This window comes from Emys orbicularis, chromosome 23 (assembly GCF_028017835.1).
Source record: "Emys orbicularis isolate rEmyOrb1 chromosome 23, rEmyOrb1.hap1, whole genome shotgun sequence".
Classification (NCBI taxonomy): Eukaryota; Metazoa; Chordata; order Testudines; family Emydidae; genus Emys; species Emys orbicularis.
In genome coordinates this window covers 1488043-1511662 of record NC_088705.1, presented here as the reverse complement: position 1 = coordinate 1511662, position 23620 = coordinate 1488043, and the positions used below count along the sequence as shown (strand labels likewise).

Sequence of the window (23620 nt, the reverse complement as noted above, 5' to 3'; positions counted from 1 at the left end):
CCTTGGAACCCTTCAGATGGAAGGTGCTAGAAAGGGCACAGAACTGTTACTAATTAAAAACACATTGCAAAATACAGGGCCCGTTTCAGCCAGTGAGGAAGCCTTCCAAAGGCGCACACCATATCTGCGGGTTGTTAATTATCCCATTTGCTAATCCCTTCCCCAGAGCACCCAGCAGCATGGCTGGGAGCCGCTCAGCAGGAAAAGCAGCCTGCTAGCTCCTGAACAGCTAATGACTTTACCTTCAGTCCCACAGACTCTGGCCAATGCAGCAACTCCCACATAAACAAACATGCCCAGCAGCGCCAAGCTGGTAGGAATGCAAGAGAGAGTGATGTGACTGGCCGGAATCCTCCCCCGACACGGGGCACAGCTTTCATTTCCCATCTACAGAATTTAGGAAAAACGTGTGTATACTACAAAAATCCACCCAACTGGTGAAAGTTCTGCATCAGCAACCCCACTAGCTCCCCCGCATTCCCTTCCCTCCGCCTCGGGCGCCTTTTAAACTAGTTGGAATGTTTCTCAGAAGGGACAGGTGGGAGAAGCGTCACATTTACAATACGAGCGGGGACTCAGAAGAGCGGCTGACCCATGTGTCTGGGGGGGAATGGGGGAGAGTTTGGGGCTAGGTGACCTTTCTATGGGGACTCGAACTGAGTGAGCAGTGCGACATTTGTAGCAGTTTGAGCACAGCAGTCCCAAGCCTGGCAGCAAATGTTCAGCTCTGCAGGAAGTTTTGCGTGGCTGTCCCATCAGACTCATTTTGTCCATTACTAAGCTCCCCCGACATCAGCTCTCTTTCTGTCACAGTTTCATGGCAGAAGCTGCTTGGGCAAGACTAGAGGGAATGTAAGAGTCAGGAGACACCTGGAGAAACAGCAGGGTCATTGGGAGCATCTTAACTTCCTGAAGAAGTACAGTTTGCTCACAGAGGGATGGCACGCAGGGCATGAGATGGAGCCTGGCACACAGACTCCCCTTTTCCAAACATTTAACGCAGCTAGGAGTTATTTACTTGTCCCCATACTAAGAACTAGGGGCCACCAAATGAAATTAATGGGCAGCGGGTTTAAAACAAATAAAAGGAAGTTCTTCTTCACACAGAGCACAGTCAACCTCTGGAACTCCTCGCCTGAGGAGGTTGTGAAGGCTAGGACTATAACAGCGTTTAAAAGAGAACTGGATAAATTCATGGTGGTTAAGTCCATTAATGGCTATTAGCCAGGATGGGTAAGGAATGGTGTCCCTAGCCTCTGTTTGTCAGAGGGTGGAGATGGATGGCAGGAGAGAGATCACTTGATCATTATCTGTTAGGTTCACTCCCTCTGGGGCACCTGGCATTGACGCAGAGAGTCAGAAGATAAATGTAAACGGATTGTTATTCAGAAGTAACTGCAACACAGGACAGAACTCCCACAGGGCACTTGCAGGTGGGTTTGGCGAGATGGCGGGTCAAGCGGTGCTGACTCTCCTTGTTTCCAGCTGTTTCTAAAGGTGCTGTTGCGTTAGACAGGAACAAGTTAGACGTTCCCGAATGGCACTTCTGCCTGTGCAGATGGTCTTGGAATTGCTATGTAACAATCTAAGAATGCTAAAGGGTAATAATTTCATGAACATTGACTGGGACATGGTCAGCAAGGGGAAATTACTGTTTACTGGGTTATTAGAATTTCCTGTAGGACTGTATTAATCTAACTTAACAGGGGCTGTGGGAAGAGCACACTAGATATAGGCAAGGACACCCCAGCACACACTTGAAAGACAATAGGGCAAACCGTTAGCTTCAGGGATCAACAGAACACTAGACAGTTACACAGCTCTTCTCCAGGGCAGGAAGGCGGTGTGTATTTGGAAAGCGAACCATCAGCAGGACGAGCCGTTCGCTCTTCTAAAGGAGATGAGGGGTCAAGCAGAGTCCTGCTGTTGCAGCCACTTTTCAGTGAGTGGCAATGGGGAACACAAGACCCTCTCACACTCTGTTGGACGGCTGATTTTACAGGATTACAGCCCAGCAGGTACTACAACGTGCCTATTGACAGTCGTGTACACAACCTGAGCAGAGTAACAAAGAAAACTAAAGCTCCCCCTACTCCTGCCCAGACTTGCATGGCCTCAATTATAAGGGCACCTTTCAAACTGGGATTAGGTTAGTTACCTGAATATCTGCCCTAAACAAGTGTGGTGACTTATGCTCCACCCCACATTCCACACTAGTGAAAGGGTGAGGCCCACTGTATCACTGAACATGCTTCTCTTACCACCCATTGATTCCTGTAGAGTGCAGAATCTCCATCACCAGTGGGGAGGGGGGTGTCAATGGCCAATAGAGAGTAGGGGGGAACCACGAGACTCCCCTGTGCCCCAAATAAAGTGAACATGTCTTACCAGAGAAGTGAAAAAAATCCATATTTAAGAGGTTTTTGTCCCAGCCCAAGTTCATGGGTAAGTAGAGATTTGGGCCATTATTTGCTGTAGATATATTAGTGAGTAATCAACATCTGCAATTACTCACACAGTGAATTAATGTCTCCAGTGGTCTGTGCTGTGTCAATTCTGACTTGCTGCTCAAAAATCCAATCAGCAACTTGGGAGGAGAATGTGCTTCACACCGGTTACCCAACAACAATTTAGATAATGAGCTGATGCGGCCAGTAAGTTGCCAATATGACTTGTGGGACACGCGTGTCCCTCAACAGCAAAACAGGCACACACAGCACTTAGTGTTACCATCACCCTGATCTGTTAGGAGAGCGTTTATGTACATTTTCCTCCTCTGTATTAACTATGATAAGCCCAGAACAGAACTCATGACCATCAAGTGTTTGACAGAACGTGTCTCCAGAGCCTGCTCCTTTGTAGTAAGCATGGCTGCAGTTACCACAGTAATTCATTCAATATGTTAAACAAATGAAGAAATCAGAGGAATCTCTCCCATGAACAGGTTAGCAGCTCACGAGCTGAGCCCCCCATCCCTAAAAGCCCTTTGCAGCACAAAGGGCTCCAAGCCTAGGACACTGGGGGAGGGATAGCTCAGTGGTTTGAGCCTTGGCCTGCTAAACCCAGGGTTGTGAGTTAAATCCTTGAGGGGGCCATTTAGGGATCTGGGGCAAAAATCTGTCTGGGGATTGGTCCTGCTTTGACCAGGGGGTTGGACTAGATGACCTTCTGAGGTCCCTTCCAACCCTGATAGTCTATGAGTCCATGTACAAGTGCATTTTTTAAGTGATACATAATACAGTGCGAATTCCCTTATGAAAATATAATACTAGCCCATCACCCCTCTGGGATGGTGCCCCGATGTTCTTCAGTGTGCATGTCCATTTCTAATCGCCATCTCCTTTGTGCTGGTCCTGAGCACTGGGCTAAACCCAGGCTATGTTCCACTAGTGGAAATCTGTTGGAAAGTTTGGTTAAAATTTACCACAGCTTCAGGTGTCCAGCAGCAAAATCCACATTTCCATCTCCGCGTGCAGAGTGCCAGACAGAGTCAATTAGTACACGCCTTGCTTCTTTGTTATGTTAATATTAAAGCCATTTCCATATTCATGTCCGAGTGTGTGCTCTTCCCATCATTAACACACACTGATGGTCTGTCATGGCCATGCTTTCTAAGGGTAGGCTGGGTCTTAGTGTCAAGAATCTCTCTCTAATTAATGTCACCTGAGGATTTGATTTAATTTGAGTTCTTGTCAGCACCTCTTAAGGAAAAGACCTAGTGACCTAGGACCAGGAATGACTAAATCCAACTCCCTGTCGTTCGGAGGAAGAGGAGAACTATAGGGGCAGCAAGGCACAGTGTAAATGGGGACTGCTTGCAATCTAAGCGTTGCTTTCAGCGTACTAAGGATAGAGAAGGGGAAAGAGGGTTAGTGAGGCAGGCACTTGGAGAAAGAAGCATTGCTGCATTTATAGATAATTTAACCCTTCAGCAATGGTTCACAACCCTGCACATTCTATTACACACACACACACACTTTCCAGACTGATCCCCACTGCTCACACGCAGCTTCTTTATGGTGGTGGCTTGTAATGTGGACTGTCCCTTCGCCATCTCGCTGGCTCCTATAACACAGCAAATACAAGACAAGGCTGAACTCTGCTGATCTCAGTCCTGACAGGTTAACCCTGAGGCAAATCAATGGGTTAGGAGCATGCAGTACCACTGCTGTGCCTATACCTGTTCTGCACACAAGAACCTAAGAGCGGCCATACTGGGTCAGACCAATGGTCCATCTAGCCCAGTATCCTGGCTTCCGACAGTGGCCAAAGCCAGGTACCTCAGAGGGAACGAACAGAACAGGCCAATGTAAGTGATCCATCCCGTTGCCCATTCCCAGCTTCTGGCAAACAGAGGACACTTCTGAGCATGGTTTTGCAACATCCCGAGCTGTCAAGCTGACCCTTTACACCAGCACTAAATTCACCTTTTTAACAGGATTTTTAAAATCCTGACAAAGCAGTAGAGATTCCACATCCCTCCCAAAATTGGTTTCAGTGCCATTATCCCCACAAGGAAGGTGTCCTAAAGCCTGTGGAATTGCCTGCTAATTAGATCATAGCCTCCTGGGGGAAAAGATGCTGACTGGCAGGTGATAGAGGTGAAGTAAGAACTACATACAAAGAGGCTATTTCTCCAGTGCCTGCTGCAAGCCCAGCAGAATACTAACGCGCAGCCAGCTCCCACCAGGGCTGTCAAAACTGGGCAGAAATAAATTGAAAAGAAAAAACTTAGCTACGGCGCGAATTTACGTTTCTGTCAAAGAAAAGTGGCTGACAGCTATTTTTGGAAACTGGTCATCATATTAATTCACCCTCTGGTGAAAGTTGTCTCATTTGCAACAAATCTGGCTGGTAAATATTAACCTTGGGCTTTGTTGAAATTCTCCTTGCAGATACAAAGAGGAGAAGGATGGAGAAGACGAAGCAGAGACAACTTTACAACAAATGTCAGGCACAGTCTCTACATTAGGGCTTCAGTTTCACAAAAGATATTGCATACACTGGAAAGTAAATTATACGTAGGGGACCAACGCATGTGTCTCATGATATTAAGGGTAAAAGGACACAGCTGCTGAGGACCCGGTCAGGAAAAAGGCAGGAGTGGACAGGTCTGATCAGCTACAGTGTAATAAGACTTAATTCACTCACTATGTGATCACTGGAGCTAGATTTCAAAACAAAGCTAAGCACAGAGCAGCATCTGGCTACAGCCATACGCTAAACAAGAAGAGTGTGTCAAATGTATTTAGTGACAGAACTTCATCTTCTTTGATAAGATAGTCAACAGCTACCTCATTCTACGCTAGAGGTGGCTGCATTTCAGTGACTGGTGAAGTGATTTATAATATATGAGAACACATACAAAGTTTGTCACCTGCCTTGGGAGCCTTCAGGATGAAAGGAGCTGTATAGAAAGATGAACAGCAAAAATATTTGGATTTATTGCAGCAGTGATCAGTGCATGCTAGAAATCCTATTAGTCCTTTTTTAAATCTCTGCTGATTAGTGTGCTAAAACATGAATATTCCCTCAGCACAACGATGACTTCAGTACTTTAATCACTAGAATACTAGAGAGTTATAATCTAATTAGAGCCCAGCCTTGCAAATTCAAGAAGACACAGAAATCCATTTCCTCCCCACTGAGAAAAGCATGTCTTAAAAGAGCTTCCTTCTCCACCACATCAAGTTTAAGCTCTGCAACCTCTCCACCCAAAGTCCATGACTCCGCCCTGCTTATTTTATCCAACTCCATTGTGTCGATCCCCATCCCTTCTGCTTTGCAGAGATGCCAGCTTTAACGCCCAATCTCATAGCGCCCAACTAAAGAGGTACTGATCAGCAAGGCAGGAAATAAAACTGACCAGAAGGCTTGATACACTCCCTACAGACCCCAGCGCTCATTTGGTTCACAGGACTCTGATCTGGATGTAGCGTGTCATGCTTGCAAACAGGGTCATTGTAGCTCAGGTTTAGAGGTTGCCAAGGAGAACCACAGAGGATGCTATTGTCGGGGAGGCTGGGGGGGTGTGAATGACTATTCGCATGATTCTCATTCCCTGCCACCATTTAATTTATTTTTTCTTCCTATTTAGAGTTAATCAAACACACCTGTCTGTGGGCTCTGTGCACCCAGCCAATTACAAATCTAAAACACTAGGATCCGCTCTTCACTTTTACTGTGAGCTGGAGAATGGGGCAGATTTTTCAAATGAAAAATTGATTTATTGGGAAAGGCTCCTGGCTTGGCAGCTACCTGGGTCTGGAGTTAACTCAGGAACCAGTTTGTGTCTTGTCTTCAAGGGCTCATGTTTAAAGGCCAGTCAGAGCAGGGCCAGTGCCACTGGTAAGGGAGAAAGACTCAGCCCTGGTGTTTTCATCTGCAAAGGGCAACCCACACGTTCAGACACATCCAGCTTTAGTTACTTTATCATTTCCTCATTGCAATCAATGCCTAATTCTGCACTCTCCCTGCAGGGCATAGTGTAGGCACACTCTCTGTTAGCAGCGTCAGAACCGGGGCAGGCAGGAAACATTTGGAAGAGGGAGTAATCAGAAGAAACATTAGGGCCTGGCTTGTGTCGGGGTAGAGGAGCAGAGGCTGGGGATCAGACAGACAGACACTGCTTTGCTCAGCACCCCTCTTTAAGGCTGAATACTGAGAAGATGTTAACTCCAGCAGTGCTGCTCCAACCATTTCATTGCTCTGTCTGAGCCCCAGCCCTGCTGCAGGGTCTCTCGTTTCCACAGGTTTTAAAAGACATGGGCCAGATCCAAGCTTGCATTAGTAGGTGCAATGCCAGGCCAGCAGGGCTGGATTTGGTCTGGCACACCATGGCTGTTTATCACCTGTAGCTCCATTCATAGTGACTGGCAGCCCTCGTGGGAAGAGCAGCTGGGAGGCCACAAGAAGCTGACTCCTGCTGACCTCTCCATGGGGCAGCACTGGCTCTGACCCAGCTCACTGCCACCTCTATAACCCACTGCCTGGGGCCAAGCAAGCACACAGAACTGTGCCCGCAGCAGCCATGTTTCAGGTGCATTTATGGCCTCCTGCCTGAAGTGCTCTCGTGGCATGGCATCCTCCTACTGCAGAGCCCCCAGGCAGGTCACAATTACAGCTGACCAGTCTGCTGGATCCTGCAGTATCTTACTGCAGGTGCAGTTCTCCCTCTCATGCTTGGCACCGCCCCCCCCCGCGTTCAGAGAGTTCCCAGCCCTGGGTAGCTCACTGCAGACCTGATGCCAGGTGACTGCTGGTCCTGCACATGCTGCTACTTCCCAGCAAATTCCAAACATGAGGTGCAGCCAGAAGGGTGTCAAAGAAGGTCTCGAAGGATAAACAGACAGAGGCCAGGGAGCTCTGAAGTGTAACATGAGGAAAAGCCTGGCAAAGAGCAGGGCCTCCTAACTGCCAGGCCCCCATTACACCAGACAAATGGTCTGCCCCGAGCTTATCCCAGTTTAACTGGGAGCTGTCCTTGAACAAAAGAACAGGTACTTCTGGCTGCCAACAAAGAATGAGCGAGAGAAGCCCATTAAGATTAGGATTCTATCCCTGTCACCTCATGGAGTAAGGGCCCTGCTCCCAGCCCCCGCACCAAATCAGGCAGTGACACCCGCAGACAAATGGAGCCTCAGAGCAATTCATCACAAATCAGTCAAGCCACATGTTTCAGACATGGCCCCAGAGGGAAAGGGAGGGGGTGTTCAACAGAGGAGCAGAATAGCCCAGCAAGGTTGCACGATGCCCTCTCCTTGGGGGAGAGAAAAGACCCTGGCAAATGCTCTGGCAGACCAGCTCAGTGTGTGAGAGACAGCATTGCACACACTCTCCCCTAGACGCCGGCCTTCACCCACAGCCCACACATCAGCACGGTGGCTTGCAACCATCATGATATACTGGGAAAGGACTTCTGCTGCAGGTCCAAGCAGCTCCCACTATCCCAAGTCAGAGCTGCTGCTCCCTTGAGCTGGCCCGCAATCACATGGGCTGGAATTGCTTCTCCCTCACTTATGTTTGCCATCCATGAAGTTCCCCAAGCCTCCACTGGATTCTCTCCCTCACTGGTAGGCAAAAGCACTGCTGTCAGAGGTCAGAGTCACAGTTTCACTGGGAAGGAGGCCCTGGAAAACTTTAACCTGGAGTAGGGCCCTTCTCAGAACAGATCTTGGGAGCAAAGCACTGGAGTCAGATTTGCTGCACAGCCAGTCAATTTTAACATCCACAAAAAGCCATTGTTGTTTGCCTTCAAGTGAAGCTAATTTTGTGTCCTTGTCGAAGAATTCCTGCGGCCTTGGATGCTTTCATCATAAATCTTTAACATTATTCACTTAGCACTATGCTAAAGCAAGGTTTAAAGAAATTTCCACTTTTCAAAATTATTTTGATATTTGACCAGACATCAGATGCAGCTCCACAGAGTGACTAATGACCTGCTTTCTGTGAATGGGGGGGGGGGGGGGGGGAAACAAAAAAAACAAAAAAAAAAACTTAATTATGTCCATTAAATTACTTCAAATATTTTTCCTAAGAGAATATGAATTATTTAAACTCAACACAGAGAAACCTGAAACATTAGCAAGAGCCTTCTGGGACTCGCTATGTAAATTCCCCACTCCAAACAGATGGGAAGAGCATGGCAAGCTGCCACGCAAGCACTGAAGCAATGAACAATACCAAGATTTCAATTCAATAGTTTTATTATGGTCTTCTTAAAGAGGGCATTAAGTGAATCACTACTACCAAGAGCACCATTAAAGGCTTTCCCGCCTTCCGGGGGAGGAGGGAGCAGAGACGGCCGGCACACTGCATCCTGTAAAGGGAATTTAAGGTTTGCATGGCGCCAAGTATTCATTTGACAACTGAACTGTTGTCCTTAGGCAGAGCTCACTCTAACACACGGGTGCATTTCTACCACAGAGAAATGTTAACACTTTAGGACATATTTACGTCCTTTCGCCTCTTGCCTCTTCACGGAGTGAGTTTTCTGCAGCCTTGCATGGCCTTCCAGAAGCAGAGGGTAGCAGGGGTTTCACCCAATCTGCATTTTGGCAATAGCTACAGAGCCACTGCAATCTTAAAAATAAAGTTACCCTGACAGTCACCGAGATAACCTCCGTTTTAGAATCATAGAATCACAGGGTTAGAAGGGACCACAAGGGTCATCTAGTCTAACCCCCCTGCCACGATACAGGATTTGTCGTGTCTAATCCATCCAAGACAGATGCTAGCCAGCCTCCTTTTGAAAAAACCTCCAGTGAAGGAGCTTCCACCAGCTCCCAAGGCGTCTGTTCCATTGTCCTACTGGTTTTACAGTTAGGAAGTTTTTCCTGAGATTTAATCTAAATCTGCCATGCTGTTGTTTGAGCCCATTGCCTCTTGTCCTGTTTTCTATGGCAAGAGAACAACTTTTCTCCATCTTTTCATGGCAGCCTTTCAAGTAGCTGAAGACCGCTATCATGTTCCCCCCCAATCTCCTCTTTTCCAAACTAAATATAACCAGTTCCTTCAAACTTTGCTCATATGGCTTGCTTGTCCCATCCATAGTTTAGCTGTGGGACCAACCAAAGTCAACACAAGCTGACCTGGACAGAAAGAGACAGAGAAAGAGAGAGAGGTGCCATGATTGGGAAGACAAACCAGCTGTAGAAGGACCCTGGAGGTCCACAGGGAAGACTGACCCCAACCCAAAGAATGCTCTGGAGTAGGGAGGAAACTAAGGCAAATGCATGAAAAGTTTATTATTTTTGTCTAGATCTGTGTATATCTTGTACGATTAAGAGCAATCATGTTAGATTCCTGTGCAAAGGCTGTATGTGCATTGTATTACACCAGTCTCAGGCCCTTGAAAGGTTAACCTGTGGGACCAGCATGCTCACACAGACGGAGCTCTGGAACAGGGTGTGTTTAAGCTATGGGGGAGTACAGTGGGAGGGGGAGTCGGCACTGATCACAGGGGCTGGACCGTTGGACATGGAGGCCTCAGCTCTCAAGAGGGGGTAGCTAGACAGAGGATCTGCGTGCTGGGACCCCAGACTAAGGGCAGTACATGAACTGGTTAGGCCTCAAGCACTCAGGATCCGGCAATTGGTTCCCCTCACAGCAATCTGGACAGTGCCCAAGAGGGGACACTTGACTAGTCTGTGACAAAAGGGTGCACAAGAACTTCCTAGTATTTGCACAGATAACGCCACTCTCAGCATCCTGCCCTTGAAATTGTTTGAACAGATGCATCTTAGTTATTTTGACATTTTTAACTTGATTTACAGAAGCATTTGCTACAATGCTGGGCTGAGATTAGGTATTGAACAAGAACTAAGAAAAAGACGTTAACAAAATAATCCTCTTCCATTCCAAAAGCATTTCCAAACACTGATTCTAAGGACAGCACCAGCCCCCTGGCTCACTCAGCCCCTTGGTAATGCTGAGTTTCTCTTACCATCATTTTAAAAGAGAGAAACTGACGTGAATTTCAGCATCAGACTCATTAAAGTGACACTAGTTAAGTAGGGGTTATATCCATTTTTACAGCTGTCATTAAATGTAACCTTGCAAGCTGTAAAGTCACTGAATTATTAAGTTGAGTGTAAAGCACGACAATGGGGATATTAATGTTCTAGAGTCATTTTATGGCACGTACAAAGTTATGGAAAATACCTGAAGCTATTCTGAGCCTTTGGCATGTCTGTTTAGTCAAAGATGCTGCTGAATCAGTCGGCACAGTACAACCACCATCACAAAAGACAACATACCTTATTCCCGGTCCCCAAATAAAGCTCTGGTTATTGGATTAGTAAATCAGAATGAACTAAAAAAAAAGCCACAACACAAGATTGACAAAATGCAATTCCATTTGTTTACATTGTGCTCTGATACCAGGGTGCTGGACACAGTATAACAATGAGATGGACTGATTGGGGCCTGAAATAGAAATAGAGCATGAATGGCCATTTTTACCTTCACACCCATCATCCTTCTCTTCAAAGCCAGCACTACATGTACATTTCCCAATGGGGACTAGCCACTCCCCCTCCGCACTGCAGTGCATCCTGGGAGGACTATCCAGGTCTACTTCAGAATGATTGACGCAGGTGCCCTTAACTTCCACCAGGGTTGCAAATGCTGCTTCTGCCACAGTGTCTGGAAACACTGCCAAGTTCTGCACCGTAGAGAGGCACTTTTTGTAATAAACCCGCACGGAAACCAGAGCCACGCAAGCACCCACGTCCTGGAAGCCCAGGTGGAAGCCTCTCTTGCTCAGGTGCCCAATCTCCCTCAGCTCTGTGTTCAGCTTCATTTTGCGCTCACCCAAGTCCCCCTGGGTGAAGCTCTCATCGGCAGCGATGGTGTCAATTTTTGTATGCTTGTTCTCACGGATGCTGCGGCCCAGATCAGAATCTGACTCAACATAGTAGAGGTTGAAGGTCTCCTTGCACGTGCCAACCACTCCAGGGATGCTGTTACAGTCCCTCAGGGTGAATTTCAGCTCAATGAAGATTCTTTGGCCACTGCGCCTGGCAATCCAGCCTGTCTGCAGCCAGTTGTTTTGATTCGACTCCATGACGTTGCAGACCTGGTAGGTACGAATCGGTTTGTAGTTTTCATCCACTCCACTGATTTCTTCCCACTATAAAAAGAACACACACGTCATGATAACTGCTATTTAGTGAGAACCAGTCTTCCAAGTAAAACCCCCTTCATACTGTAAAAAGCAACAGAGAGTCCTGTGGCACCTTTAAGACTAACAGATGTATTGGAGCATAAGCTTTCGTGGGTGAATACCCACTTCGTCAGACGCGTCTCTGTTGCTTTTTACAGATCCAGACTAACACGGCTACCCCTCTGATACTTGACCCCTTCATACTGAGATCATTATAAATACAGCCACTAAAAACCCCTTAACCTATGCATTATTATAGCAGACATTAAATAAAACCTGAAGCCCACAGAATACATAAATCCCAACACAGCCAGTAACAGAGAGAATGGACACAGGATTTAATGTCTAAAACAAGATCTAATTTCTAAAAGCCAGAAAAGTCTTGTCTGCAAAGCTAGAGGCAAGGTGCACAATCCCCTAGTTCACTCCCACAGGGCCAGGGATGGCTTTCCCTGTATTAGTGACTAATGTCATAGTTAAGTGTATTATCAGGGTCAGTTTCCAATCCCATTTGACTGACCTCTTCTCTCCAAGCACCTACTGAACTGTTCTAAAGGTGGTGACTGTCAGTCTCTCTGCAACTCCACTAGCTTTAGGTCATAAGCTGTATTTTAGTATAACACAGCAGCAACTACAGCTCCCCAGTGGGGAAACTACCCTCCTAATTAGAGCACCGGTGGGGGTGGGGGGGGGGAAGGAGAGTAAGAAGAGAGGAAGTGTCAGGCCAACTTCCTTCTCCTGCCCACCAAATGACAGGCGAGGAGAAGGACTCCACCCTCCCTGCCAAGAATGACTCCGGCAAGCTGAGCAACTCAGGTCAGAATGGGGGGCAAAGTCCCCAAGACCATCTGTCTCTCATGGCTTTACCTTCCCGGACAGGAAATATTTGTCACCCAGAAGCAGCTCACACTGCCAAATATCAAAAGAAGCTAGAGATGGCTGGGGATGAAGGAGCCAAGTGCCTCAAACCCAACAGGGACAATCTCCGGCCTGAAAGCAGGCCAAGGACATTGATGCTCTCAAGGAACAAACTCACCCCAAGTGTAAGTGAAGTGGCATTTCCCTGCAGCAGCCAGGGAAGTGTTGATTGATGAGATGGTGATTAGATCATCAGCCCTGAGAAGGAAGTGATCTGAGGGCTGCTCACAGCAAGTCCTTCCACAGGTGGCAGAGTTTGTAGTGAGATAACCAAAGAAACCCCCTAATGGAGTTCCTTCCCAGCCACCCACAGGCTCCAGTCCAGCTGACCCCTGAGCCAAGCTCCAAACATGCAGTGTCACTTCTGAAGAGAGAGTTAAGAGCAGCAGGAAACATCTGATTTCACTGATTTGCCCTTTCAGGTGAAAGTGGGCACAGCTATAGACAGAGGCGGCACCGCAGCCATTCACTTAGACAAACTACAAATCATGCAGGGGTATGGGGTCAAGTTCCCCAAGAATTCCAGAGATCCTGCCCTTTTTGCTCATCAGGGAACAGAGTGAATCCTTAAGGCAACCGGCCTGGAAAGTGAACTAGAGAGAAAAGCTTTAATTGACTTGAGTTCCTTTTCTTAGTACAAGAATGCAAAGCACATTGTCATGAGCTATGCTCAATTTGCAGTGTTCCTCTGACATAATCAATACATTCACTCAGCTCCTCTCCCCGGCTGTCTGGGATTGACAAACATCACCGTTCACGTCAAGGCAGCATTGTGTCAGCTTGTCAAGCCTGCTGTTCACATCACGGAGACGTGTCGCTGCTTCTCAGCTCACCTCTGGGATCTGGATTTTAAGCAGAATTTTGTCTACCCATCATTCTAATGCTATTTAGTGGCTGAAGGCAGATACCTATCTAGACAAGCAATAGCCGAAAGCAAAGGCCCTCCACAGTATAGAGCATTGGACACCCCTGAGGAGATCATCGGGATCAAGAGTTCTGTCTTCATCTCCTTGAAGGGAGTGCACCAACGAATGCACTTCCACAGGTGGTGTTACTCAGCTGCTGAAGCTAGGTCGCTCGAGCCACCAAGCCATTCCCATAAATCCAAACAGCCTGGAGTCACCATGCAGAATCAGGAGAGATTCGTGACACGTGTAGGCGGCGAGTACTGCTGGACGCACACCATTGCTCTAAATCAGAGTTAACCAGGCTGACCGGGGGTGGGACGGGTGAGATGCTGGAGCTGTATTATAGTGACAGAACATATCTGCGTATGTTTTCACTTACCCCATTTGATGGGTGCGACGTCCAGCCCAATTCGGCCTGCGACTCCTTAGAATCCAGCAAAACAACTGCATGGGAGACAGAGGTGTTAAAAAGTGAATTTATAGAACTCACACCCATCTCAGCCACCCTGACGAACTACACTGAACATCCAGCCTCTGAAATGACCAACTAGCTCGACCATTTGGAGACAGTATTCAGACCACTTCTCACTTTTAAAGAGGCACAATGTGCCTCAGATGTACACCCCATGGAGCAGTTTCACAGGAGTGAAACTGCCGTGCTCTAAAGGAAACCCTGAAACAGCTTAAAATCCCAGTTTGTCACCAGCTGACACTAGAAACGTAATGACGACAACTACCACATCTGCAAACTATTTCAAAGGCCATTTTGCCTTCCCTGACCAGCTGAGACCAGAGTTCCAGGTTCTGCATTTGCCCATTTCTACTGTGCCAACAGCAGCAAAACTGCCAGAGGACATGCTGTTTTGGGGGTCTGGAAGGTCAGCAACTATCTCAGGGTAACCACAGAGCCCTGAAATGGGGCAGGTGGGGTGAGAAAGAGGGGGGAACAGACCATCCAATATTTTGTTGCAAACGTGTAAGTTAGTTGAGAACTGTTAAGTTCAAGAACTTACTGCTGCTAATGTGGAGTCTTTAATCTCATTTCTAAAAAACTTTCCTGTGTACCTCTGACTAACCAGCTGTGGTAGAGCTACCTCACCAAGCTTCCGCAGACCTACCCAGCTACACTGTAATTGCATCTATGAGGGACGTCTATTTTACAGTGGCAAGAAGAATTCCAGGATACACATTATGGAGCACAATTACACCTGAGTGGTGAAATGCTGGTGTCACTGAGGGTCATGGCAAAACTCCAACTAACGGCACAGCTTTCATTCCAGAGGATTAAAACTCTCAGATACCCATGGTGATGGGTACTAGTAGAAAAATCTTTAGCTAGCTAAAGACAGCTAAGCATTGGGCTCTGAGTAGTGTCTTGCAACACAGCTCTTCATACTACAACCAAAAGATCAGCAAAGGGACATGACTCACGTGTGTAAGTCTGGTCTAGAAATACCATGACATTGGAACAAGTGATTTTCAGTACTAATCCCATGACAACAACTTGACATTAAATACCACATTGAAATTGACTTTAATGCTTGAGATTAGGTCAGGTTAGCCCACGCGGCTCCTTGGAGCAAAGCACAGTGTTCCACTTTACAAACATCAAAACCTTTACAACAGCAGAATTGCTGGAAATTCTCCCATTTTCTGATCCAAGTTACTCAAAAGGGATTGGGTGAGGTCAGTTTCCAACACATTGGAAAATGGTGCTGCCCTTTCCAAATGCACCATTGCCACCACCAGGCCTGAGATACTAGATATCATTTTACACTAAATATAAACGCCCACTTTGATTCCCATATGTAATGGCCAAACATCACAGGTCACCAGCAGGGACAGATCCTGGAACGGTCGAGATGACCCAACAGGTCTTTTCTACTCTCAGTAGCTGTAATTTCCATGCCGGGGCTATACCAAGTCATTCATTTATTCCAGTGTAGAAATGAACCAAGTATCTTGGCAGAGTACCCCAAGAGAGGCAGGATCAAACTCACTCACCCCTCTGAAAGTCATAAAGACACCATCCCTCTGTAGTGGGATTCTCTTTAAAACTAACAGGATATAAAGGCTAATCTCTACAGGCTCATGCCAAAAATAATAGGCTGGAACCATCTGCATTTTTATCACAGTGATAAACATTTCACTGGCGTAAGTGTTGCACATGGGCCTTTTATTGGAAGAGACGATCACCAATAATAATAAAAATGTTCATTTTTAATACCCACTTTGGAATATAAAGACTGTCAAACATTTAAACCGATACAATGAAGATATTAAGGATAACTGCTAGCTCTCAGGAACTTGTGCTATAACTTCAGTCACAGACAAACAGAGAGTAGCTTGTTTATTCAGTTAACGGACAATAATTAAAAAAAATTGTCATTACTGATTCCCTCATGAGTAAGGCTGCGTGTCTGTCACGGATTCCGTGACTTCTGCAGCAGCCGGTGCTGGTTCCAGCAGCAGCAGTTTGGGTGTGTGGGAGGGGGCTCAGGGCTGGGGCAGGTGGTTGGGTGTGTGGCGGTGCTTACCTGGGGGGCTCCCCGGCTCCCACCAGCATGTCCCTGAAGGTCCTAGGCAGAGCAGCCATGGGGGCTCCATGCACTGCCCACGCCCACAGGCACCACCCCCGTTCCCCGCGAATGGGAGCTGCAGAGCTGGCGCTTGTGGCGGAAGCAGCGCGCGGCGCCCCCCTGGTCGCCCCTCCCCCTAGGAGCTACAGGGACATGCTGGTTGGAGCCAGGTAGGTAGCCTGCCAGCCCTGCCAACCCTTCCCCCCTCCCAGCACCAGTGGGGATCGCAGGCCACCACCACCCCAGCACCCCCACGCCCCTCCTCCCCCCTGAGGTCCCCCAGCCCAAGTTTTAGTTAGGGGTATATAGTAAAAGTCATGGAGTGGTTTACTGCCTGTGAAATACCAGTGACTAAAAAGTAGCTTTACTCATGAGTTTGCAAACTGTGAGCTTGGTACAAAGTTTCCCCCAGAGAATAAGGGATTCCCAAGCCAACCTGAGGATGGGGGGGGGGGGGGGGGCAGAGATTCAGACAAAACACAGCCCATGACCTGCTTGCCTCTCAATAGCAGAGAATAAGTAGTCTCATCTCTACCTTCGCTTTCCATAGAATCAAAGAAGTTTTAATTCACATGCAGAATTCCCCCCCCACCATCAAGTTTAGTTATCTGTAAGCCTTAAATTGCCAGCCTGTGCTGTGTATTCCTAGCAGATGCTAGTTCTTCCATCAAATGATATTACTGCTGATTTGGCCATTTGCTATGCCCCCTGCCAGACCCACCATATTGTACCACTTCATAAATTCCGCTGATCATCACCAACGGTGCTTAGCGGCATTAGGCTTCTCAGTATCTGAGCAGCAAATTGAGAGAGGGCTGTTTCTGGACAGCACAATGAGCAATACTTAAAAGAAATATAATGTGTATGAAGTGAAGTTCAGAGTGAACTGAAAACAAACATTGGCTCTCTCCGTCCTCGAATCATTCATTTGCAGGGGGGTGTTGGTTACAATGCAGACCATACATTTTACTCCAAAGCCCAATCAAATTGGCCACAATCCACTGGGCATAGTTCAGCTAATGCTCTTTTCCTACATTATAGTAGAGCGGATTACAGCGATGCTGAAATTATTTACAGCAACAAATTCTGACAAAACCAGTACTTCTCGCAAATAACCTCCCTCCCTGCATTTCATGGTCTGCAGCTTTCATTTCGAGCTGTGAATGTTCAAATGAAGCACCTATATTTCCAGATCACAGCTGAGTTTAGAGGAATTATTATTATTATTCACCACACTTGTGCGACTATTTACATAATCACCAAATAGCCCAGTGATGGGGCATTCGTTATTTGAAAATCTAGAGCGATGAATAAAATCCCTCAACAAATGAATGACAATTTAAAAAACAGACCGCAAGAGCAAGTCACTGGCAGCTAGTTTCTTCCTCTAGGCTCAGGGGTTTCTGATTTGGGGAGGTGGGGGGAAGAAGAGGGACTCAGTTTTCACATCACTTTTTTAGACACTCTTCTGCCCTTTCCAGACAGAGCTCTTTGTGGTTAAAAATGTCAGCAGGACACACTCTAGCTATCTCATCGTACCCACAATTCCAGGGGGATTATTAGGCAAAAGATCTGCACATAACCCATGTTAACACCGTTTGGCTCTGCGTGTCCCTCTCGTGATTACATGGGCAGGTATGAGGCTGCTGTTACCTCCAGCTAATAGACACAGACCTGAAGCTCAGGCAGTATCTGCTCATGCTTTTAAATCCACAGATCTTGGGTTCACTCCCCACAAACGACACAGCCAGCAGCTTCCTTACATGCCCATAATGGAGTCTTATTGTATTAGAAGTAAAATGGGTGTGGGAGAGGTGGGTGGAGGATGAAGAGGAAGCCCTACCGGGTCTCCTTCCCTACCTCAGTGGTGTTACTCTGGGCTGCTTTGGATTTAATTGCAACAAAGTGTGACAGACACAGGGGCTAACAAGGAAAACAGTCAATAATGCAGAACCTTACACAATTTACACTAACAACTCATTGTCCTCTAGTGCCTTTCTACTAAAGACCCAAAAGCACTCTACAAGCAGTAATGAATGAAGCCACACATCATCCCTGGGAGGAGCACATTGTCCTCACCTTACAGATGAAGAAACAGAGGCAAAGGTGGTTGTGAGAAGTGCTATAAGTTGCGTCTGATGAGTATTTTTGGACTGACCGAGGTGATGTTTGTACTGACTGGCTGGCTTCAGCTTTGTTTGACCCGAGTGTATTCTTAGCGAGCCTCTTAGTCAGCAAACTTGCTTACAGCCGAGGCTGCATAGGACAAAGGAGAGGTTTTGACCACAGATATTACATAAACTGAAGGGAGTTAGTAGGAGAAACCCATTGTGACCCGCTGATGCCCCAGGGGAAAATAGCTGGCCACTGTCTTTTTCTCTTTTTTTTTGCTCTCTCTCTCTCTCTGTCATTCATTACTTTAATAGTAATTGCAATCCCAAGGCATGCTTCTGTTCAAACAAAGGTCTGAATTAATAAACTTGAGTGTGTCAGACCTCAGTGGGTGTCATGCTCAGTCGACAACAGGAATAGACTTCTCCTAGGCACATTGTGTTTGTTCTAGAGCCAGGAACAGACGCTAGATTCTCTCCTTCCTCCACCGCATGCTTCAACCAATAAGCAATGCTGCTGAGTTCCATATTTGCAACACACCATCGTACCTGCTAGGCAAATTTGTGTGCAGTCCATTTGGCTGTATTGTAACTGAAATTTAATGGAATATCCCCTCTCCAAGGGACCCGCTGATTGATCAGATCTGATATCAGGTAACAGAACCGCCATGATTGTATTAGGGAGCTCTCAAAGGAGCAATCAATATTTTACAAAATTAATTATTTGCCCTTTTAAATTATATTTATAAAATCCACTCGTGCTGCCATTTTGAAGAGAGATCCCCTGGGAGAGACCATCTCCAAAGACCAAAGAGACAGATGTTTCTGCTACTGAAGCTTAATAGAGAAATTAAGCAAATATATGCACATCTGGATAACAGAATAAAACCACATAAAAGAGAGGCCTTAAAAGCTAATGAGATGTTCAAATATTGTTTCCTGGTGGAGTGGCAATAAAGCATGTTTCTCAAAGCACAGCAAAGCGCTCGTTTGCTCCTTGCCAGCACCACAACCTGACAGGAAAGTATTGAGATTTCAGATCTCTCTTTAGCGCTACCACTGCACAGCAGCTAAGAAAGCAGGCACATGCAAATCAGCCTTCAGAGCTGCAGTGGAGTGACAAGTACAGTAAATTTAAGTCCCAGAAATCTCTGTGGGGCCTCTCTGGATACAGTCCTCTGTGCTCCTTGGCTCCATCTTCTCTTACACATCATAACTCCATGTCCCGAGCCCCAGGGCCCCTAACGACAGGAACAAGCGGGAGCTTTCTCAGACCCCAGCATCTCACACTGTTGCTTTAGTTGCTCTCTGACCCTCCTTCCCCTCTCAAACAATACGATCTAGTTTTCACCCAGATGCATGCCTGTTCTTAATACTGTCCCATAGGCATTGAGACACTAGTGCTAAAGTGTGCCAAGCAAAGAGACAGGGTGGGAGTCCCAGAAGCCAGCATCCCACATGCTCTAGCCTGCCCATCCTTCCCCTCGCATTAGGCTGCAGCTCCACTCTTCCCACTCATCCAGGGGCTACAGAATACCCCAAGGTGCTGAAAATCTCTGCTTTGTTTCAGAGAACATTTAGCTTGTCATAGAACATGAACCTAGTGAGACAGTGTTGTAATATTTGGAAAAACACAAAGGGATGTTTTGGAAAAATCACGTTATTTATAAATCGTTTGATGCTGAATTCTTGGATTTCTCATTTTCAGGAGAGTTTATTATCGCCTGTCAGCGTGCATGGATTCCAGTGAAGCACAGGTGCCTGCGCTGCCAAGATTACCTGCCTTAGTAACTGAGCCCCGTGGGGAGCACTGACTGCACGTGTTTGGCAGAGCAGAAGGTTAGAAGTATCCATATTCATTCCTTCTTCCTGGCCTCCCCACAGGGCAACAGGCACTCAGAACGGTCTGCTGAAGACTGAATGCTCTCTCTACCAGTTGATGGCAATGTCGTTCAGCATGCTCTGCTGCCTAATTCAAGTATCACAGGGTGCACCACAGCCACCAGGTAATTTTATGAAGGGGACTCTAATGGGATCTTCAAGCTGGTTGTTCGAGGGACTGTGCAGCTGGGTTCCCCAAGAGCTCCAGGTATTTCTGACCAACTTACTTTACCTAGTTTGCCAGGTTAAGCACGCAGCATGCAAGAACTCTAGACCTAAATTCCATCCCACACTTTGGCTGTGTTATGTACTTTGCAGAACCTACACACAAGCAGCATCTTCCCCAGCACTTAGAACCTGATATTTCACGTCTTAGCCGGAGGCCCTGGGCTGCAGGCCCTAAAGCCCCTGCATTAATCCGGCCCTGATGGCAGGGTTGCTTGTGATTGGGGGGAGAGCAGGGCTCAGCTGCCCTCGGGGTCTCTTCTGGTTCATGCCTTGTGTTCCTAAAATCTCATGCTTCAGGACTTAGCTGGTTACCTGCAAGGGTCAGGAAGGGATTCCCCCTCCCCCCCCACACACACACCCCAAAATGTATTCTGAGGCAAGCTTTTTGTTCTTCTTCTTCAGAGATGGCCCTGGCTGGAGGTAGAACACCGGACAGGTGGGCAGGCAAGCATTCTCTCTCAGATGCTTGCCTGGCTGGTTCTTGCTCACATGCTCAGGGTCTAACGGATTGCTCCAGAGGGAGTTTTCCCCAGGTCAGACTGGCTGTGATCTGGGGGGGGGGGGTTGCTTTCCTCTGCAGCATGGGGTGAGGGTCACTTGCCAGGATTATCCAGGTCTCTCTCACTTAATCAATTCCCTGCTAATTGCACGGGTCTCGGGCTCTGGTGCACCTCAGTTCCTCCTATTCTCTGCCTGCAGCACATAAGGGTCTAGTCTCCTGTGGGCTGTGATAATTTGGCCTAATTTTGGTTGTTGAGTTTAGCGTGTGGGCCCTGGGCCGTACTGGTGGCCTGAGCCATGCATGAGGTCAGACTAAATGATCTTGGGTCCCTTCTGGCCTCAAACTCTCTGACCAGCCCAGCACAGAGAAGGCTACGCCATAGTGTAACAGTTGCCATGACACCAACTCCCAAATTTAATTGAGCAGCAGAGTTGTTGAATACTTGCTAATTTATTGGATCGCCATTCCCTCTCCTAGAATCGCATTCCTTCGGAGGCCAGGAAGCAGACCCCTCATCTCCAGAGCAATAGAGCTTGAATGAACATTGTTAGCAAGGGACTAGTGGAATCCAATAGAATAAACTGACTCTTAGTCTCTCAATGATGATAATCAAGCCCCCTAACATGTTGGGCAGCCTCCTGAGGAGAGAGTTTATACACCAATGTCTTCAAGAAGTGTGCCTGAACAAGAGCTTCCTTATGACCCAGATATACAAGAAATCTACAGGCAGATGTCTGAGACATTGAAAGGTGGAAGAGAAAAATCCAGAGGGAAGAGTGACACTCAAGTGTCTAACTATGACATGCAAGAATTTTAAGGAACGCATGAAGCAAGACTTCAGTCATCAGACCCCTAAGGATTGCCAGGGATTCTCATCCCTCCACAACTCCTGTAACCATAGATTAGCATCAATTCGGTCAGCCAAGGCAGAGTTCAGGTGTGCTCTGTACACACAGAACCCTATTCACCTAATGCTCCCCTGGTCACTAGGAGGTAGGCTCTAGTGGGAGCTGCAGGTGTTCTGTTTGGGGAGAGCCGGGCCCAGGAGCTCAAACCATCTGAATGACAGCCCACTTTGAGAGAAATGCACTGGGATATTCCTACTAGAAGGCCGATAAAGTAGGTTTACACGGAAAAGCTGGTGTCCCAACTTCTTGAGTTTCCAGTCAGTCTCCTGGGAGCACAGTCGGTTGTGTGGGTGGCTCATTCGTGGGGCTAGCTGCAATAGAGGTTTTCATCTTTCTTGTGTTGCTGGGGGGTTAAGAGGACAGGGATTCTCCCCCACTACTGCTGTACAATACTAACTCTCTCCTGCCAAGCTTGAATTGACCTACAAGCTGTATTAGATTGAATAAAAATAACCCTGCTCTCTGAGGCAGCACATGGGATGGCGACTGTTTAATTTGTGAAATCAGTGGAGCTGAATAGCCAAAGCTCTTACTCTGCAAAAACCAGAGTGTGTGAAAACCTCCATATTGGTGCAATAAACTACGTTTATGATGCTCTATTATTTTAAATCGTAAGCCTTGCCGTAACCGTGTCTGCTCCCACTAACTTACTCTATGAAGGGTTTGCACATGCTGGAGGAGGGCACTTTATCACTGTGTAATAGCAATGGCTGTGAGACATCTGAACAGAATAATGAAACCTCCTTTATCAGACTGGCCCCTGGGTCTCTGGTGCCATGAAGCCGTCACAGCTCAGGATTCATACACAAAATCTCTGTGTCTTGGCTGAGATGGCGCTATTGGTCAAGACAGAGTACAACTATGCTTGAAGGTGTGGACTTGGGACAGAGCGTGTAAAGGGTTAACACTGACAATTTCGGGACTGCCAGGCAGTTTTATACTTAGGACATCATGTACATATCTGTTCCAATGCTTCTAAAAAAAAAATAGGCAAAATACGTAGTCAAGGTCAACTTAGCTCTGCCCATATTCGGGAGAGCTCTGTGCAGCATTATACAGAGCACACCTGAACTCTGGCCGAGTTCCTGGCAGTCCTTAGGAATCTGATGATTGAAGTGCTACAGAGGTTCCTTAAAATCCTTGCATGTTCTAGTTAGACACTTGAGTGTCACTCTTCTCTCTCTATTTTTCTCTTCTGCCTTTCAGTGTCTGTAGATTCCTTATAGATCCGGGTAATAAGGAGGCTCTTGTTGAAACACACATCTTGAAGACACAGGCATATAAACTCTCTTGATAATCATCATCCAGAGACTAAGAATCAGTTTATTCTGTTGGATTCCACTCATCCCTTGCTTACAACATTCATTTAAGCTCTTTTCCTCTCAAGGCAAGTGGTTCTGTCTCCGTGACTTCTAAGGAGTGTGGCAAAAAGATAGGGCAAGCCAAGAAGTGAAAACTGATTCCCACCAAGTACACATCACCCCAGGAAAGAGACCAAGAACACCCAGAAAGACAGGCAGGTGTCCAGAAAATTAAATTAGCACAGTGGGCAAAATCCTTTCATCTTCCAGTTCATTGTGACGCCACTGTGAAAGGTCAGTAGCTTTCCAACAGTGGGCAGGAGTGCAGGGATCCCACCATGTAACACACATGGCCCCACTAGGGTCGAAATCCTGCAGCAAGGCTCCCTCAGCTCCATGGCACTGTGGTGCCAAGTTCTGCAGAGGAGTTAAACATGGTAGTTATTGCATTAAATATGAAAGCAATCCCACAGCACAGTCAGCGTAGGACTCCTTCATTTATAGACTCTAAGGCAAGAAAGGAGCATTATGATCAATTCACCAGTGAGCTTCCCAGACCTGAAGAAGAGCTCTGCGTAAGCTCGCAAGCTTGTCTCTCTCACCAACAGAGGTTGGTCCA

At 47.0% G+C, this 23620-nt stretch overlaps 1 protein-coding gene across 2 annotated transcripts in view; it reads right to left on the bottom strand.

The window, feature by feature from the left end:
- The window catches only part of EPHA10 (EPH receptor A10), a 103856-nt gene that overhangs the window by 74641 nt on the left and 5595 nt on the right, over positions 1 to 23620 (bottom strand). The window contains exons 2-3 of one of the 2 annotated variants that reach the window (XM_065421623.1): positions 13871 to 13935; positions 10963 to 11632 (exon numbers count right to left, since the gene is read on the bottom strand). In XM_065421623.1, coding sequence (XP_065277695.1) covers positions 10963 to 11566 — 604 coding nt within the window. In that variant the 5' untranslated portion in view covers positions 11567 to 11632; positions 13871 to 13935. Of the gene's footprint in view, positions 1 to 10962; positions 11633 to 13870; positions 13988 to 23620 lie in introns of those variants that run through there. The other variant, XM_065421622.1, reaches the window with a different exon arrangement.